General features: G+C 37.3%; 1 protein-coding gene across 1 annotated transcript in view; it reads left to right on the top strand.

Annotated features, from left to right (window-relative positions):
- RALGAPA2 (Ral GTPase activating protein, alpha subunit 2 (catalytic)) overlaps nt 1-19,490 on the top strand; it is a 535,657-nt gene that overhangs the window by 128,655 nt on the left and 387,512 nt on the right. The window contains exons 10-14 of the mRNA XM_006860649.1: nt 558-785; nt 6,074-6,241; nt 7,229-7,366; nt 11,420-11,568; nt 14,914-15,025. Of these exons, the coding sequence (XP_006860711.1) occupies nt 558-785; nt 6,074-6,241; nt 7,229-7,366; nt 11,420-11,568; nt 14,914-15,025 (795 nt within the window). The remainder of the gene's footprint in view (nt 1-557; nt 786-6,073; nt 6,242-7,228; nt 7,367-11,419; nt 11,569-14,913; nt 15,026-19,490) is intronic.

Genomic DNA, 19,490 nt, shown 5'->3' with positions numbered 1-19,490 from the left:
TGTATTTTAATTTGATAACATTGTAGTCTTAGAAGATGCTTTGTAGTATTTTGATATTTGTAAATTTATGGAGGCTTCTTTTGTGGCCTAACACATGGTCTATTCTGGAGAATGTTCCATGCAAACTAGAAAAGAATTTTGTATTGTGCTTTTGTTTCGTTGAATGCACTGTACACATCTATGAAGTCCTTTTGGCTGATTGTGTTGTTTAGTTCCTCTGTGTCAAGTTTCTTTCCTGTTTAATCCATTTTCAAAAATGGTGTTTTATTTATGTCATATATATTTATATATACACGTACATACATATACACACACACATATATGCACACATTCCAGTCTTCGTCCCATAAACATTTAGCATGTTAATAAGATTTCATAGCTCCTTTCTGATAATTTATTAGTTTTCCTATTAAAATAACTGAGTTGGGCGGGAGTTAGGGTCAATTAGAACACTGGTAAGTACTGGTCCTGGAGTGTGCATTTTTTTAAATAGCCAAGTCTTAAGTTTTGCCAGATTTTCTTGAGAGTTGACTCAGATGGTGATGATTTTCTTGCAGACTGTGGGTGGTGGTGCAGTGCCAGAGAGAGTGCCGGAGCTGGACAGTGGTGTGCCCACAGAGCAGGACAAAAGTCATTCGAACAGCAGCACTTTGTCAGACCGAAGACTCAGTAACTCCAGCCTTTGTAGTGTTGAAGAGGAGCACCGAACAGTGTATGAAATGGTGCAGCGGATTCTCTTGTCAACACGAGGTTATGTCAATTTTGTCAATGAAGTGTTTCGCCAGGTTAGTTTGTACACATGTGCTGTATGTTTATGAAACTGAATTGATTTTTTTTTTTTAACTTTTTATTGGTAGTTGAGTGAAGGTTTACAGACAATATCATCAGCTTTACATTCAACAAATCATACACTTTGTTTCATCTCAATTATTAGAACCCCTCTGTGCAACATCATTTATCCTACTTCCTCTCTTGTGGCTCCCCATTACATCTTATATTTCACAAATGAACAAAGCAAAAATATTTGTTTTAAACTTATAAAACATAATATATATATTAATTTAAATATCCAAAGGGCATAGTCTGCAAGCCAGTCTCCTGCCCATAGGCACAGAGCCTCTCAGGCCATAGGCCTAGAGCCCGCAACTGCTCTGTCTCTCCACACCACTGCCTCTGCCACTGCCTCTGCTGTTGCTGCTTCTCTAGGTAGGCATCTCATGCTCTTCCCTCTTGATGGTCCTGGAATCATCTGGTCCTGAAATGAAAGATTAAATACTGCCCCCTCTTAGTTATCCATCTTCTACAATTACAGTTGTGATGATCACACTTCTGTTAACACTTACTCACAATTGAATCATAAAATCCTATCACCACCATTCCCCATCCCCCTTTCACCAGATCCATCTGGGTAAAGAGAGAAACTACTCAGTAAGGATTCTACCTTACCGTACCCTCACTGAATAAGTTTCATTTTGTTCTTATGCTTATCAGTACTTCAAGGAATACTATTAATGAGTTGGGCTGTATTGCAGAACTGAAAAATGATCCATGTAATCCTCCTTTGCTCACATACAAGTTAAACTGAAGCTGAAGAAAATTAATACAAGACCATGAGAGCCAGAGTAGACCTTAAGTATATCCCACATGAATTTAGAGACCATCTCAAGGATGGATTTGGCTCATTGAACACTTAGTGGCCACAGATCACATGTGAAGAACGTAAAAGGTCATTAAAAAGACAAGAAAGAAATGTCAGAAAATGAATGTCAGATAAGACTGAAATATGCTCTGAATGAGGGGTATCATTGCTGATATCAGATGAATCTTGGTTGAAAGCAGATAATACCAACAAGATGTTTTTTGTGTTGTGTATTTTTTATTATATTTATGTATATTTGACTATGCAAAGGCCTTTGGCTGTGTGAATCATAATAAATTATGGATAATATTGAGAATAATGGGAATTCTAGAAGATTTACTTGTATTAATGCAGAATCTTTTCATAGACCAAGAGCCCTTCATTCAAACAGAACAAAGAGTTACTGCATTGTTTAAAATCGAGAAAGGTATTTGTCAGGGTTCTATCCTTTTACTATACCTTATTCAATCTGTATGCTGAGCAAATACTATGACAAGCTGAACTACATAAAGAATAATGTGGCGTATGGATTTGAGGAAGACTGCGATATGCGGGTGAAAGATATTTCTTGCTGAACAGGAAAAGCACTTTCTAATGAGTGTCAAAGACTGCAAACTGCAGTATGGATTGTATCTCAATGTTAAGAAAATAAAAATTCTCACAGTTGGGCCAATAAGCAACATCATGGTGAACTGAGATAATTTTACTTATATCCACAAATACCCATGGAAGCATCAGTCAGGAAATCAAAATGATGCTGCATTCGGCAAATCAGCTTCAGAAGATCTCTTTATAGGTTAAAAAGCAAAGATATCACTTTGAAGACTAAAGTGTGCCCAGTCCAAGCCATGACATTTTCAGTTGGCCTAATTTGTAAGAAAAAGCTGGACAATGAATAAGGAAGACAAAATAAGAATTGATGCATTTGCTGCGGATGGGTCCCTTGGGATGCAAGGGTGAATGATTGTCACCAGGACTGAGTGTGAGGACTGGTAATGTAAAGGTGGACATTTTATAGCAAGGCGGGGAGTGATTAACCTTTCAGTCTAGGATTGCAGGGCCCTGGGACCATCAATAGAGAAGATCGGAGAGTGGGACCCCACCCAGAGGAACAGTGAGAACAGAGACTGAGACAGAGAGGATGATGTGAAGAGAGAGGACGACGCGAAGAGATGGAGTGGCTGGGGACTAGGGATCCAGAGAGGGTGAAGGGCTGTGTGCTGAGGACCATGAGGGGAGGGGGGACGGGATTGTAGGGTATATCCTCTCATTGGACGATGATGTATGGGTGGGATGGTAACTGTGGCAATGAGACGATGTATGATGGAATGAATGTAAAACTAATGTTCCCCCAATTAGACTATCACACAATACACAATAAAACATAAGGAAAAAAAAAAAAGATGCATTTGCATTACGGCATTTGTGAAGACTATTGAATATGCCATTGAACTGCCAGAAGAATGAGTGAGTCTGGAAGTATATCCAGAATGTTCCTTGGAAGTGAGTATTGTAAGATTTCATCTTAGTAACTTTGGGAATATTACCAGGAGGCATCAGTCCCTGGTGAGAACAGCATGCTTGGTCAAGTAGAAGGTGAGTGAAAAAGCAGAAGAGTCTCAGTGAGACAGATTGAAACAGTGGCTATAGTAATGGGATCAAGCACAACAATGTTTGTGGGGACGACACAGGACTTGACAGTATTTCTGGGACCTAGCAACAAGTATGCTACCTTTAATTTGTTTTGAGATTTTATTTTTGAAAAATTCTTACATGGGGAGGGAAAATTCTGTATTTGAGCTAAATAATTCTGCCAATACCTTTATGTTTCTATAACAAACTGTAAACCCAGAGATAGGTCGGGAGGAGGCCATATAACAAAGACTATCCCAAGGCTGTACCTAGATTCTTAGAGGAGCTCGTTGATCGGCTGAACAAAGAATCAGAAAGCTTGAGTATTGCTCAATTGAAATGAACAAATCTGAGGAAAAGAAAAAAGAATGAAGGAAAGTGAACAGAGCCTACTGGATTTTTTGAATACTATCAAGTGGAACCAACCGCACATGCATGATGGGAGTCCTGAATCAATTTAAAACTTTTTTTAATGTGTAAAAACTAATGTAGTCCAAGATCAATCCTATCCCCTCTGTATACAGGGTTGATAGGGACGGGCAACTTAGACATTGGATACCTAAAATGGGAGGGGCTATAAAGGCACAAAGTGACTGACTTACAAGTTTTCAAGAGGGAGTTTAGTTTCAGAGTTTGTGGGGGAAGGTAGAATCCCCACTGAATATTTTTCATTTTGTCTAGATGGGTCTGGTGAAAGGAGATATAGGGATAAGATTCTTATGATTCAATAGTGAGTAATTGTTATCATGACTAATTGTGACTGTCACAACTGTAAAGGTAGAAGTTTTGTAAACAAAAATAGGTGAGTAGTTAATCTTACTGTCCAGGAACAGTAGTTAATCTTACAGTCCTAGGAACAATAAAGGGAGAAGAGCACTAGTGAAATGTGGTACCCTATCCATAGTGACACCAGAGATGAGGGCATGGAGAGAGAGAGAGCAGCTGAGGACTCTAGACTCACGGAAAGAGAAAGGCTGTGTGCTGGCAGCCAGTTGCTGGAGGCCAGGAGGCAGACTTGCAGAATGTGTCCTTTGGTTGTTTAAATGGTTATATATTCCTGAGTATTTTTGTGTACACCCCCATCCCCGCCAAAAAAACCTCCAAACAAAAAAACAGAGAGAATAGAAGCAAATACTGTTGAATGAAGATGCACAAAGGAGATTATAATCATTGCAATGAAACGATGAATGTAAAACTGATGTTCCCTCGTGTAAACTAGCACTCAATTCACAATAAAAACTGAAGGGTCAAAAAAAAAAAACCCCAAAACAAACAAACAAAATTAATATAGCAAACTTTTGGGAAAACATTAGAATGGGATAATTATTTTATGCTTTGTCATATTCATGTATTGATCTTTTTAAGATACAATTCAGAGTATTTGTTATTTGTTATATTAATAATATTTGCAATCTTGTTATAACTCCTCTGTTAAGGAAATTCATTATATGTACCCTCTCTACAGTGAAATCAGTCTACAACTGGATCCTATAGCATGAATCTTAAAGATGGTATTAAAACAAATCTCTGAAACCTAAGCTTAAGATCTGGATTTGTCACCAACCTGCTTTGTAACCCTGGGAATATATGTCAGGTGTTCTCTGCCTTCGATTTTCTTGTATAAGTTGAAACATTCACCTGAGTGTTAAGGTACTGGTAAAGTACCTATCCTAGTTCATATCTCATTCAGAAATAGTCCTTAAAACTAATACTCAAGAGGGTAAAGTAATTTCTACTTTAAATTTTGGTTTATGTTTTTGGATTCTTACTGCACTAAATCAGAGTTTTGTGTGTGCAGCTATATAAGGGGGATCTTTAATGCTAAAAGCTCATATAAATAAAAAGTTCATATAATGATATAACTAGCTAATGGCTCTTTATAACATTGGGAGGTGTACCCAGTGGTGTGTTGGTAAATGTTGAACAACCAATTCTTAAAAAGAATTTGAGAGGGAAGGAGAGGGAACAAGTCCTTATGTGTATTTTCATAGTTTAAATTTTCCTAGCATGGTCAGCCCAAATTCCTAAGGTGCCATCACCAAACATGGAGTTGTGAAGAATTGTGCCAGTTGGCTATCACTGGCTGTACTAGTATGTCTGTTATCTTACAGATTAGTCCTTATTTTTTGAGAACATTCCCTTTTGTATGATTAATTTACTTTATATAGCCAGTTAAACTGTCTGTTTTACTGAGTGCTGTCGAGTTAATTCCAAATCATAGAAACCCTATAGGATGAACAGAATTGCTCCCTAGGGATTCCAAGTGTGTGATGCTATATAGGTTCAACACTGGGCTGCGAACCACACAGTCACTGATTCAAACCCACCATCTGCTCCTTGGAAACCCTAAATAGGGTCACTATGAATTGAAACTGACTTTATGGCACTTAACAACAACAGTCTTGACAGGAGCAGGTTTTCACATCTTTTCTCCCGCAGAGGCACTGGTGCGTTCAAACTGCCAACCTCTTGGCTAACAGCTGAGTACTTTAATCATCACGCAAACAGAGTTCCCTTATATTATCTATAGATGCATGCATTTTAGCTATTTTTGTGGAAAAGAATATTGATAGAAGTCATTTATAAATGGCTTTATGTTTTCTGTTCCAATTATGAGAATTAAATTTTTTTCTTCAGTAAATTTTTGTCGCACACAAAGATTTATAACCCTGAATAATGTATTCACAGGTTTCAAAGGAAAATCTGAAAGCAGTGATGGTCATTTTGCATGGTCTGTTATGTATGACTCTGTTGTGATCTGAATTGTGTGAGGTCCAACAGAATTTTCCTTTTTCCTTTTAGGCATTTTTGCTGCCTTCCTGTGACATAGCTGTGACAAGAAAAGTAGTACAAGTGTACAGGAAGTGGATCCTCCAGGACAAGCCTGTCTTCATGGAGGAGCCAGATAAAAAAGATATTGCCCAAGAAAATGCTGAAAAATTAGGATTATCAGAGACTGATAGCAAGGAGGTAATTAATTATTTTATCACTTGTTATCACTTGTCGTTTGAGTTGGGAGTACATATATTTTAGCAAAGTATGCCAGCTCAATCAAAGGTCCCAGTCAGTGGGACATAGACAGAGTGACTCTCTCTATATATCATATCTGCTGCTTTCAGGTTGCTCAGTTCTGTGAGGATCTGTCAGCTTTCTAAGCAAGAGCACCATCTGAAAACCATCAAGCTAGGGTCACATGCACGTTATAGCTTTGTTGTTAATTTTTGTATGAGAGTTGTATCATAAGCCATCATATATTTCATGTCTTTGAGTGAGACTAAAAATGTCACTGTCTTGTTCTTGGCATGTTTAAATAAACAGCATTAGAGAAACTTAGAATGTTTTGACAGACTTGTGCATTGGACTGTACTGGTCCACAGTTGAAATAACTGTTAATTAAAGAACAAGTGCTACTTCCCCTTTTGACCTCACTATAGGGCTGGACATTGCCCTCTAGAGTGGGCACTATTCGATTTGATCTTTTAGAGGTGGGATAAATGTAAAATGATAGTGGGACAGCTTCCTGAAATACCAAAAGAAATTACATCATATTTATATCTCTGGCATACTATTTTGAAATGTCTGATAAGTTAATTCTAAAAGTGGATATTTATTAGCAATTAGCAATAGACAATTTAAAATACATGTAATGAATGCATATATACTACTTAATAGGAATACTCTAAAATTTAAAAATTTCAATGTTGATAACATTATTTTAATAACTAGTCATGAGCTCAGAATTGAATAGGTAAGTAAATAGTTTTAAAGTTCTAGAGCCATCATAGTTTTAAAGATGTGTTACTAGTCTAGGTACTAGTAGAGGTAGAATGGTGAAAAAAACAGTAAAAGGACTTGCCCTCTTAGAACCTGTATTCTTACGAATTCTGCTTAGTGTAAGAAGTTAAGTTCTGAATTTGTGATTTATCTCCTCTGTTAACTGGCTGCTCTTTTCTAAAGGTCTCCTCAGAAAGTTCCGGTCATAAGCGGTCTTCCAGCTGGGGGCGAACATACTCCTTCACAAGTGCTGTAAACAGAGGTTGTGTAGTAGAAGAGGAAAGTAAGAACGTGAGAGCTGGTGCTCAGGTTATGCTGCAGGTATACATAGCCAGGCCAGAGGTGTCATTGTAATAAAATCATGTAAATGTAGCAATAGCTCAGTGAACAGCTTTTGAATTTTCATTGCAAGTTTTCTTCCTAACTTCCCACATATAATTGTTAAAGACTTTGTTTTTAGTCAAAGGAGATAAGAAGTGGTTGTAATTTTTTGAGCAGAATTAATATGGAGTGAATGTGAAATGACTGATATTTACGTCTTAAAAGTATCTTTGTGGGTAGATACAACACAAGCTTGCTGATTGTACAGGGTTATGAGTATTATTGTTTCCCTTGGAAATTTTCTATTTAAGGCAATAGTTATGCATTTTACCAAATGTCTATGAAAAGCAATGAAGACTGTTGTAGTTTTTAGATATTTACATGAATGAATATGAGTATATGAGATAGGACTGCTATCAATGGGAACATTGGACTTTGACTCATCACTTAACCTTCCCAGACCTCAGAATTTCCTCTCTACAGTGCCCTTTTGCCTTTTGCTGTTGAAGTGATTTTATATATATATATTCCTGAGTATTGTTGTGTGCATTCAAAAAAAAAACAAAAACATCCCCAAAAAACAGAATAGAACAAATACTGTAGAATGATGGAGGGGATTGTAATCATTGCAATGAAACAAAACGTAATAGGATGAGTATAAAACTGATGTTATCCCATGTAAACTATCACTCAATTCACAATGAAACTTTTTTTAAAAAATTGGGGGTTGGGAGTGTAAGTAAAAACGTAGATGCCTCTTTTCCTTGTTCCCCAAGTCATAGCTGTGTCCAGTTAGGCCTCCCAGGTAAGAGGCCCAGTATGGAGTCGGGAGAACATTGCTCTTGATGATGCTGTGTTCTGCCTTCATTCTCTTGACGGGTTCATTATAATTGTTTCCATTTTCTTCCCAAGTTAATGAATTCTGTATATTATAACTAATATATTTTCTCATTTTTAATTGAAACTGCAAAAATTTAAAATTAATTTTAAAATCAAGAGGATTTTACTTGAGGAACTTTTGTATAGTTCATAAGTTAACCTGTGTTAACTAGAGAAATGCCTGGAGGATCCCTTGCCCTGTGTTCCTCAGCAATACACACCTTTAGAGAAGATTGTTGTTGTTAAATGCCATTGAGTTGGTTCTGTCTCACAGCGACCATGTATAGGGTTTCTGAGGAGCGGCTGCTGAGTTTGAATTGCGGACCTTTTGGTTCAAACCAACCTTGAGGCTCAGTACTTTTCCTATAGTGCCAGCCCATACTGATGTCTTATTGGTGATGGGGAGCAGCTGGAGACTGATATTGCTAGTTATTCTTGGGTTCAAAGACTATTAGTACTGCTTGTTTTCTGACAGGATAAGTTACATGTACTTGAATTTTCTAAGAGAAATGCTTTCTATTTGATAATGCTGTAGTTTTGAAAGAGCATTTAGTTTGGTTTTAAATACTTGCTTTGTTTTCATTATATCCATTACCTTTGTCCTTTGTTTGTTTCATTAGAAAAAAAGTGGCTAAATTGAGTTTTATAACTATTCTTATAAAACTAACATAAGATGGTTGGCTTTATAAGAATTGTTGGACATATTAGTTTTATTGATTTATTTTTACCTAATGGACCCGCTCCTTGGAAACCATATACAGGGTCACTGTGGAACCAAACTGACTCAACAGCACTTAACAACAACAACAGTGGTTCCAAAAAGGTATTAAATTCCTATAGTTGGCATTTTGATGTTTTCTTAAAAACTAAACTGAAAGAAGTACAATATATGAAGACTCAAAACTTTCACTTGGGAACATATAAAAGTTTCAAATTCACGAAAACAAATTCATTTTATTTAAAGGCTGTGTATTGCAGAATATCACGTATAGCATATTTTTAGAAAAACAGTAATTGAAACTAATTTTCTACGATAGTTTAATAAAGTCAATTAGTTATTTTCTTTTTTTATGTGAAAGTTAGAAATTATTAATCAAGTCATCATATTTGTCAACTGTTATCAACTATTTAATACATATTTAGTAATTGGACTGCATTGTCAGGAGGGCCAAGTCAAGGACAAGGACATCATGCTTGATAAAGTGCTCCATCAGTGGAAAAAGGAAGACTCAAGGAGATGAATGACACAGTGGTTGCAACAGTGGACTCAAAACGTAACAGTGATTATAAGGATGGTGTAAGACTAGGCAATGTGTCATTATGTTACGCATAAGGTCACTTTGAGTCAGAACTGATTCAACAGCACCTAACAACAACAACTTGTTTAGTGATTCTTCGTAGACAATTGGAAATATGAGAACTTTTAAATCTTGCACAAGATACTTCCTAAATCTTAGAGGCTGTCAACATTTTGGCTCACTCGCTTGACTTTTGAATATGTTAATTTTAATTTCTCTGGTCAGTCTATACATTTATTTTGATACAAGTATTTATGAATTCTATCTAATGAGTGAAAGAGTGACTTCTTGCTTCAAAATCCTCTGAGTTTGTACAGTTAAACACAACAGACGCCTAAGAGGAAACTTAGCTTTCCGTAGGGTCTCCATGAGTCAGCATCAACTCAATGGCAGCCAATAGCAACATCGATTGAACTGATCTATATTCCTGTCACTAGATTGGACAACTCAAAATATCCTTGTCTGATGGAAGACAGTGTCATGTATGTAAATCATGGTTTTGTGTTAAGTGTTGTTAAGTCAACTCTAGCTCATAGTGATCCTTATAGGGTTTACAAAAGCAACTGTGGGTTTAAACCACCGACCTTTTGGTCAGCAGTCCAGTGCTTATCCTACATCACCACACCAGGAGTCCATGTAAATAGTAGCACAGTGCTATTTTACTGTAGTGCCCCTAACCAGTAACTTACCAAATCATAGCTTAGATTAATGCTTCTCCATTTTTCTCCTCAAGTATCCTGAATGATGGGACAGTGAACTTGGGTCATGAAAGTCTGGAGTAGAGCATAGAATGGTCATGCAAATAATTTTTGAAATCTCAGATTTTACCTTAAGAATTTATTTCGATTTATATTTTACTTTATAATATGTTTTTTATATTTAAAAACACTGCTGGAAGATGAGCATTGTCAATCATGGAGTTTGATCTATTTCTTGGAGCTCCATTGTTCTGGAGTGCTGGTCATGTTTACTGTCCACAAGGGATTTTTTTTTTTTTTCAATGTTTTATTGTGAATTATGTGATAGTTTACAACATTAGCTTTGCATTCATCCTATCATATATAGTTTCATTGTCATGGTTACAGTCACCTCCATGCATCATCAACCAACCAAAGGGTATACCCTACAAGCCTGCCCCCCAGTCATCAACACACAGCCCCTCTCCCTCTCTGGGTCTAAAGTCCCCAGCTGCTCCATCTCTCCACGGCATCGTCTCTGCCTCCATCTCTGGCCTCACTGCTTTTCTGGATAGGATCCCGCTCTCTCCTCTTCTCAGCAAAGGATTCTTACACTGGAAAATTTGGTGATAGTAACAGAGTTCTTTATGGCTATTTTCTTCTTTTTCTCCACCCCAAAGTTTCTCAGTCAGAGACAATGATTCTATCTTTTTCTCCCATCTCTACCACTCACCTTCTTTTTGTTTTTTGTGGAGAGGTTGATGTCAAACTGAAGTCTTCACAAACTTTCCTGAGTTGTGAAATTTCTAAAGTTGCAACATTTGTATATAATGGTCGATTTGATTTTCCTAGTGAAAGGCCTTTCTTGTGTCTTAGTATTTTAAGTGTTCCTCTGGGCCTATAGGATAAGCACTGGACTACTAACTGAGAGATTAGTGGTTCAAACCTACCAGCCACTTCACGGAAACCTTATATTAGGTCACTATGAGTTAGAACTGACTTGACGGCCCTTAACAATAACAACAAAGGGTGAACTAAAAAAAATCTTGTGTATATTTTGGTACCACTTAAAGAAACAAAATCTGCCCTGAAACAACTCAAAAGCTATTTAATAGTGGAGTGAAGTTAATAACCTGATCTTTAAGCACAATTTGTTCAGATTGGCATGTTTAATTCCATTTTCCAATATTGGTTTTAAGGTATTTTTGACAAACGCTGCAAATGTATTTTTGCTGGAACCCTGTGCTGAAGTTCCCATGCTCTTGAAAGAACAAGTTGATGCTTGTAAAGCTGTTTTAATTATTTTTAGGCGCATGATAATGGAGCTTACAATGAATCAAAAGACATGGTAAGTTAAATATTTGTAGTTAGTTACTATTGTAAAAACACATACTTTGACTTTGCAACATAACAGTTAAAATGTTAATGTATCAATGTGTTAAATGGCTTTATAAAGTTAACAATAAAATGATAATCTGTAGCAATAGTTCCTGTGAATTATGATGAAGGTACAAGTACCTAGTACCTTGTTAGTTCATTTATTTTCATTACTGATCCTGAAAATGTTCTTGAATGAATGGTAATTAGGAGTCCTGGTGTGGCGTTGTAGGATAAGCACTGGATCACGAGGTCAGTTTGAACTTCAAGGTTGGTGATTTGAACTCACCATCCACTTCTTGGATACCCTATACAGGGTTGCTGTGAGTTGGAATCGACTCAATAGCACTTAACAACAGCAGTCATATGACTTAATAGTCAATTTTTCCTTGTGGTATAGTAGTAACTGTGTTTGAAAATATTCTTCATGAGCCCATTTTGTTGCTGTTATTATGTGTTGTTAAGTCGGTTCCAACCCATAGCGACCCTATATTGAGTTTCCAAGGAGAGACTGGTGAGCTTGAACCACCGACCTTGTGGTTCAAGCTGATTTTGCAGTTCAGTACATTAACCCACAACACCACACCAGGACTTCATGAGCCCATAAGAGTTTGTCATTTGTTTCCAAATACTAGAAATTGATTTTTTTAACTTTAAGTTTCAAATTCATTTTGGAAAAACATTTATTTTAAGTGATAACATTCCCAAAGTAGACTCCTGGTCTCTCACTGTAGGATCTGCCAACCACAAGGTCGGCAGTTCAAACCCATCAGCTGCTTCTTGGAAATCCTATTTAGGGTCATTATGAGTTGGAACTGATTCAACAGCACTTAACAATAACAACAACCTCAAAGTAACCAAGAACAGTGCAATCAGAAATATAGTGGCAGCACTGAAATATGTTCATGCAAAGTTTTTCCTTTTCCATTCTTCATTCTTTTTTGGTTATTTTGTATTTATAATACTCCTGGAAATGCTACTCCTAAAGGCCTTTTCTAATAATGAATGTTACCAATCACTCCAACTTAATAGGTGTTTTCAACAATTAGAACAAAGCACATTACTTTTAGATTCTTTTCCAAATCTAGCAGGTGTGCTCTCAAATCTTCTTTTGTTCCTCTCACTCAGCCACACCCTAGTGCAAAGAAGCAACCCTCACTGCTCGCCCTGCTGATTGGCAGGGTCCTCTTAGTGATCACTGTGTCTGTACTCAGGCCACCCACACCACTGTACATTAGTACCCCCCCCCCCCCCCGGACTCCTTAGGGTCCTTTGCATCACAGTTTGTATTGCTTTTGTGGTCTCAGGGTTGTGGAAGATGTTTGATTGTGGTTAGTTTTTTGGACTAGTTGTTTTCATGCATTTTCTATTTCCTTTATTCTTCTTTGCTCCAGATGAGGAAAGACCATCTTAGATGGCTGCTTATGAGCTTTTAGGATTCAAGCCACTACTCACCACAGTAAGACGTAGAACATTGTCTTTGTAGGCTGTGTTATGCCAATTGACCATGGTGTCTTCCAAGACTATGGTTGCAAGCATGCACACTTTGTTTTGTGGCATTGATTGCAGTCCCCTTAGTATGGCCTCTCTTTCCATACTTCTTCCTTTTTTCTGTGTCCTTTTCTATCCCTTTCTGCCTTCTGAGTTTTATCTCTGAGCAGATTCTACCCTTTTGATCTCAAATGGTTGATTGTTTTAATGAGTGCATACTGCCCTGATCTTTATTGTTCACCTCTGGGATGAATTGAGTTTTAGGCCTGAAGGGTGTTTAAGGATCATGTCTTGGAGTTTCCACCACTTCCCATGACTCAGTTTTTATTTGAAAATTTTTTGTCCCTTTTTGTAATTATGGACATGTTGTATGGAAGGGATTGCTTTTGTTTACTTAAGCAACACATAATGTGAGCATGACAGGGACTAGGCACCCACATGGTGTACGTAAACAGCCTCCAGCTCAGTGCTGCTTCAGAGTACACACACATTTGCCCAGAACTCACGTGACTGATTTCTTTTCCTCTTCATGGTTCCAGAATTCATGGAAGTATATAGAAATAAGCAAACAAATAAGAGAGAGCTCATTGTGGATATGTGCTAACAGAGAACTTGGCGAAGGCTACAAATAGGGCAGAAAATATCCCTTTGTTTTTGTTTAAGTGCCATTGAATTGATCTAACACATAGCGACCCTGTATAAAGTTTTTGAGGAGTGGCTGGTGGGTTTGCACTGCCAACCTTTTGGTTAGCAGCCCAGTGCTTGTCCTACATCCAGGTCATTATATCATAAAAAGTTAATGAAATTCAACATTGTAAAATGTTAGGATCTATCGTACTGTTCTGATGTGCTGAGATATGAGGAAAGTATAAAGAAACTATAAAGATCTTATTATCTGACTTGGATTAGATGAGTTTATCATTAAGGAGCTAGCTGTAAGGCCAACGAGAAAATTATAAAGAGAGTAAATAATTAGTGTATAAGACCTCTGAGGAAAAGCTAAAAGGAACCAGGGTGATTTACTTCACAGAACAAATAGATAAAAGATAATGCATTCTCTGTTTCCATGGTGTCCAGAGGGGAAAAAAAGTGAGTTTAGCACTTTGATAGGAATACCAGTTAGCTGAGAGAAACAAAGTGTGCTTTAGCTATTCTAAATAGCTCATAATTAGTGATGCTGCTGTTTTCACTGCAGTGTTTTAGATACTTCACAAGACTTATTCAATAAAATCCCTTTTCCGTAAAATCAATTGTTCTGTGATGCTGACTGTATATAATGACCACAAAGTCATTATTTTTCTGTTACCTAGATAGGTAGGGAGACCTTACAAACAAGTTTAATAATAGATGTGAAAACTGAAGAGTTCCAAATAATTCAAACTTGCTTCAGCTGTTCTGAGAGTTCCTATCTGATATCACAAGTTGGAGAAAATTCTACCTTATTTGCTAATCAGGCTGGTGGTTCCTGTTTTATCTTGCCTATTGACAGTCTTTGTGGGCATATTTTTGAAACAGTTGTAACATAGGGTAGCTTATTTTGGTAATGTTGTTATTGTTAAGTACTGTGGAGTCGGTTCTGACTCATAGTGACCCTGCACAGGGTTTCCGAGAGTATAAGTCTTTACGGGAGCAGAACGCCTCATCTTTCTCCTGTGTTTTGTTAATATATGGTATTAATTATGTAATTGTCATTCAGATATTTAATACTTTTGAGTAACACATGATTATTAATATTTCTAAATTCTTAATTTAACTTGTTGTGCCTATAATTAAAGTGCTCTGGAGATATGATTAATAATACAAGCTTTTGTTTTGGGTGGTCCAGGGAACAGATGTTGCAAATACTACTCAGGATAACAGAAGCTGTCATGCAGAAGCCAAAGGAAAAACAAATAAAGGACTTGTTTGCCCAGAGCTTGGCAGGGTTACTATTTAGGGTAAGTCCTTTTTATTAAAACCCTGCAAATATAAGAAATAAATCAGATTTCATAGCAAATTAGTTTTAATAATTGAGAATTTTGACATATGTTAAATTAAATGAACATTACATTAAATGGACATTAACATTCTAGAAATCTTATTAGAATTATTCGTAAGTTTTGTCATGAAGATTGTGGTCTGTTCTTTACAATTGTTGTTGGATTTCTTTTAGTCTTCCCACTTCTGTACCATCTACTTTCTCTTTGATTTGCTTGAGGTTGATAGAAATTAAGAAGATGAAAAGCTGATGACCTTGGTGACTGACCAAGTAGATTTGAAGACGTAAAGGGGGTTAAGGAATGGAAGAGGCACGGAAACAGGAACATGGTCAGGTAGCATTCTAGGCTAGAAGTAAAAATGGAAGAGCTATAGGAGTCCTAGTATGACGTTGTAGAATGAGCACTGGGCTATTAACCATAGGGTTGGCAGTTCAAACCCACCAGCCACTCCTCGGCAACTATACAGGGTCTCTATGAATCAGAACTAACTCTGTGAAACAGAAACAACAACATTGGTAGATAGTAAGAGGTTATTGAAATCCACAGGAATGGATGGGATTTCAAGAATACAAAGGGATTTTTGTGAGAATATGGAATTAAAAGATAATAAAATTTTTTCATGAACTTTTTGAAGCCACCTGTATGTCAAAAACAGAGAGGACATGTACCTAACCAATGCCAGAGAGGTAGCCAGCTAAACTTGATGGTATGATCGGAGAAGGGATAGCCAGTGAGAGAGGAAGAAAACAAGAGAAGTGTGTACCATGATGCCTAGGGAGGATGCTAGGTAAGAGAATAGCCAGTTGACCATTGGCTTTGACAAGATGTAAGTAGTTGAGAATGTTTTAGGGAAATGAGAAACACATGGAGTGGATCGAGGAGAAAACAGGAGCTGGATACTGCAGGTAATAAGTACAGTCAAGACTCAGAAGAGATATTGCTGTGGAGGGAAGAGAGAAAGGGAAGCTACCTGAAGGGTGGTGGTGGTGGTGGTGATGGTTATGTGTTGTTGAGCTGGTTCCGACTTGCAGCGACCCTGCATAGAGTTTTCAAGGCTATAAATCTTTATGGGAGCTGAAAGCCTCTGCTTTCTCCTGTAGAATGGCTAGTAGATTTGAACTTCTGACCTTGTGTTTAGCAGCCCAACTTGTAACCCACTAAGCTAAAGTGCAGTGGTGCTAATGTGAGTTTGTTCACCGGTGAGGTACAGGGATAGTCTGAGGGAGGAAGAAATTAACTGCAAAAGCGAAGTCCTGGATAAGATGAGGAGGCTGACTATATGTGGGAACAGAAAGCCAAGAATATGGCTTGCTTTCTTGAATCTCATAGGATGAGAATTGTCAAGGACATGAGTAACCACAAAGACTGTTAACATAAAAATCATTTTGAAGGTAAGAAGTGAGGGTACAGATGATAAACTGTCTAGGAAAGTAGAAGTTTTAAAGGGCTCTCAGGGCAGAAGCTTATTGGAGCATTAGTCTGTTGTTGTTTAGTGCCCTCAAGTCAGTTCCAACTCCTAGTGATCCTGTGCACAACACAATGAAACACGGCCTGGTCCTGTGCTATCCTCATAGTTACTGTTACGTTAGAGCCCATTGTTGCTGCCACTGTGTTACTCCATCTCGTTGAGGGGTTTCTTCTTTTTCATTGACCCTCTACTTTTGCAAGCATGATGTCTTCCAGGGATTGATCCTTCTTGATGTTGTGTCCATAGTTGTTGTTGTTGTTAAGTGCCATTGAGTTGATTCTGACCCATAGCGACCCTGTGTAGGGTTTCCAAGGAGCAGCTGGTGAGCTTGAACCACCAACTTTGCAGTTCAAATGACTTTGCAGTCTGATGCATTAGCCCACAGAGCCACACCAGATTAAATGTCGCCATCCTGGCTTATAAGGAGCACTGTGGCTATACTTCTTCCAAGACATATTTCTTTGTTCTTTTGACAATCCATGATACTGTCAATATTCTTTGCTAGCACCATAACTCAAATACATGGTGCCTCACTAAGATTTTCCTTATTCATTGTCCAATATGAGACAATTGAATGACTTAAAGAGGTTTTTTTTGCAACGTATTTGCCTAATACTCTATGTCTTTTGATTTATTGACTGCTGCTTCTGTGTGTTGATTGTTGATCCAATCAAAACGAAGTCTGACAACTTCACATTTTTCCGTTCATCGTGATGTTATTTATTGGTTCAGATGTGAGGATTTTGTTTTCTTGAAACACTGAGGTCCAGTCCATACTGAAGTCTTTGATGTTCATCAGTAAGTATTTCAAATCCTCTTGGCTTACAGCAAGCAAAGTTGTGTCATCTGTATATCTCAGGTTGTTAATGAGTCTTCCTCCAATTTGATGTCACATTCTTCATCCTATAATCCATCCTCTCAGATTATTTGCTCAGCATACACATTGAATAAATATGGTAAAAGAATATAACCCTGACCTTTCCTTATTTTGAACCGATCATCTCCCATAATGTAATCAATGTTGATATGATGTACTAAACTCCCAAAATGTTGTCAGAGATGCTGTGACACAAGTATCTCATATAATGTAATCATCGGTATTGTCATGTGATCATTTCCTATAATGTAATCAGAAGTGGAAGGAGCTCTGCTAGCGTAATGGTTGTGAATCGGGCTGCTAACCTCAAGGTCGGCAGTTTGAAACTACCAGCTGTTCCACAGGAGAAAGGTGAGGCTTTCTGCTCCCATAAAGATTTGCAGCCTTGGAAACCCTGTGCAGGGTCACTATGAATTGGAACCGACTCCACAGTACTTAACAACAACAATCAGAAGTACCCATAATGTGGTCAGAGGTAATGTGATCTAATGATCATCCATAATTTCTCATTGCTGATCTTATGTAGTCATCTCCCAAAATATAATCAGAAAGTGGTGTGATGTAATCACTTTTCATAAATTATTCAATGTCAACATAAGTTAATAATCTGCCATATTGTAATGATTGGTGACCTGATGTAATAATCATGTTCCAAACTCAATCAGCATAATATGATGTAATCATATCACATAATGACATTAGATTTGCTTTCATGTGATGTTCCATAATTTAATCAATGTTGTTTGCGAGCATCTCCCATAATGTAATCAGAGGTGACTAAATATAATCATCACCCAAAATGTAACCAGGGGTGATTTGATGGAATACTTTCTAATAATGTAATCAGAGTGATCTGATCTAATTGTCTTCTATAATGCAGTCAGTGTTGTTATACTTTAATTACTTCCCATAGTGTGACCAGAGTCATTGTGATGCAGTCACTTCACATGAATTTATCACTGGTGTTGTGATGTGAATATCTTCTATTATGTAACCAGACATGGTGTGTGATGATGTCACAGTAAATAGTCAGAGTTGATATGCTGGAATCATCACCCATAAAGTGATCAGAGCCGATACAATCTAATCACTGTCCATAATCTAATCACTATCGATCTAACCAGTCGATCCTGATAATGCAATTAGAAATGGCGTGATATAATCACCTCCTATAATTTAATCAATGTTGATATCTGTAATCATCTCCCATAACATTATCTTAGGTAACATAATGCAATCATCTTCCATAATTTGATCAAGGACAATATGATATAATCAGTTCACATCATGTAATCAGACTTTATAGAATGTGATTGTCTTCCAAAATTTACTCAATGTTGTGATGTGATCATCTCCCATAGTGTACTGAGAGTTGATATGTTGTAATCATCTACTGGTATGGTACTGTGGGATAAAGCACTAGACTGCAAGGTCAGTTTGAACTGCAAGGTTGGCAGTTCAAACTTACCAACTGCTACTTGTAAAACCCTATAAAGGGTTTCTATGAGTTGGAACCAATTTGATGGCACTTAACAGCAATCATCTCCCATAATGTAATCTGATTTGATTTATAGTTTTTTTGAATTATCTTCAGCAAACTTTACTTGCATAAGTTATTACTGATACTGTCTGATGATTTCTGCATTTCACCTTTCTTTGGAATGAGCGCAAATAATGCATCTCTTCCAATCCATTGTCTAAGTAGTTGTTTTCCAAGTTTCTTGATATAAATGCATGAACACTCCCTGCGCTGCATCAGTTTATTGAAACATTTGTATTTAAATTCTCTCAACTCCTGGAGCCGAATCTTTTTCCAATGCCACAGATACAGCTTGGTCTTCTTCTTTCCATACCATTGGTTCTTGATCACATAGCATCTGTGGCAGAGTGACTGGGTATTCCTTCCATCTTCTTTTTTTTTAATGTTTTATTGTGAATTATATGATAGTTTACATGGGAGAACTTTAGTTTTGTGTTCATTCCATCATATAACATCTCATTGCCATGGGTCCAATCCCCTCCATGCATCATCAACCACCCAAAGGGTATATCCCAGAAACCTGCCCCTTACACTTTCC

The sequence above is a fragment of the Chrysochloris asiatica genome, unplaced genomic scaffold (genome assembly GCF_000296735.1).
Source record: "Chrysochloris asiatica unplaced genomic scaffold, ChrAsi1.0 scaffold00039, whole genome shotgun sequence".
Classification (NCBI taxonomy): domain Eukaryota; kingdom Metazoa; phylum Chordata; class Mammalia; order Afrosoricida; family Chrysochloridae; genus Chrysochloris; species Chrysochloris asiatica.
Note: the sequence above shows the minus strand (reverse complement) of the source record. Positions and strands in the feature narration are given on the sequence as shown.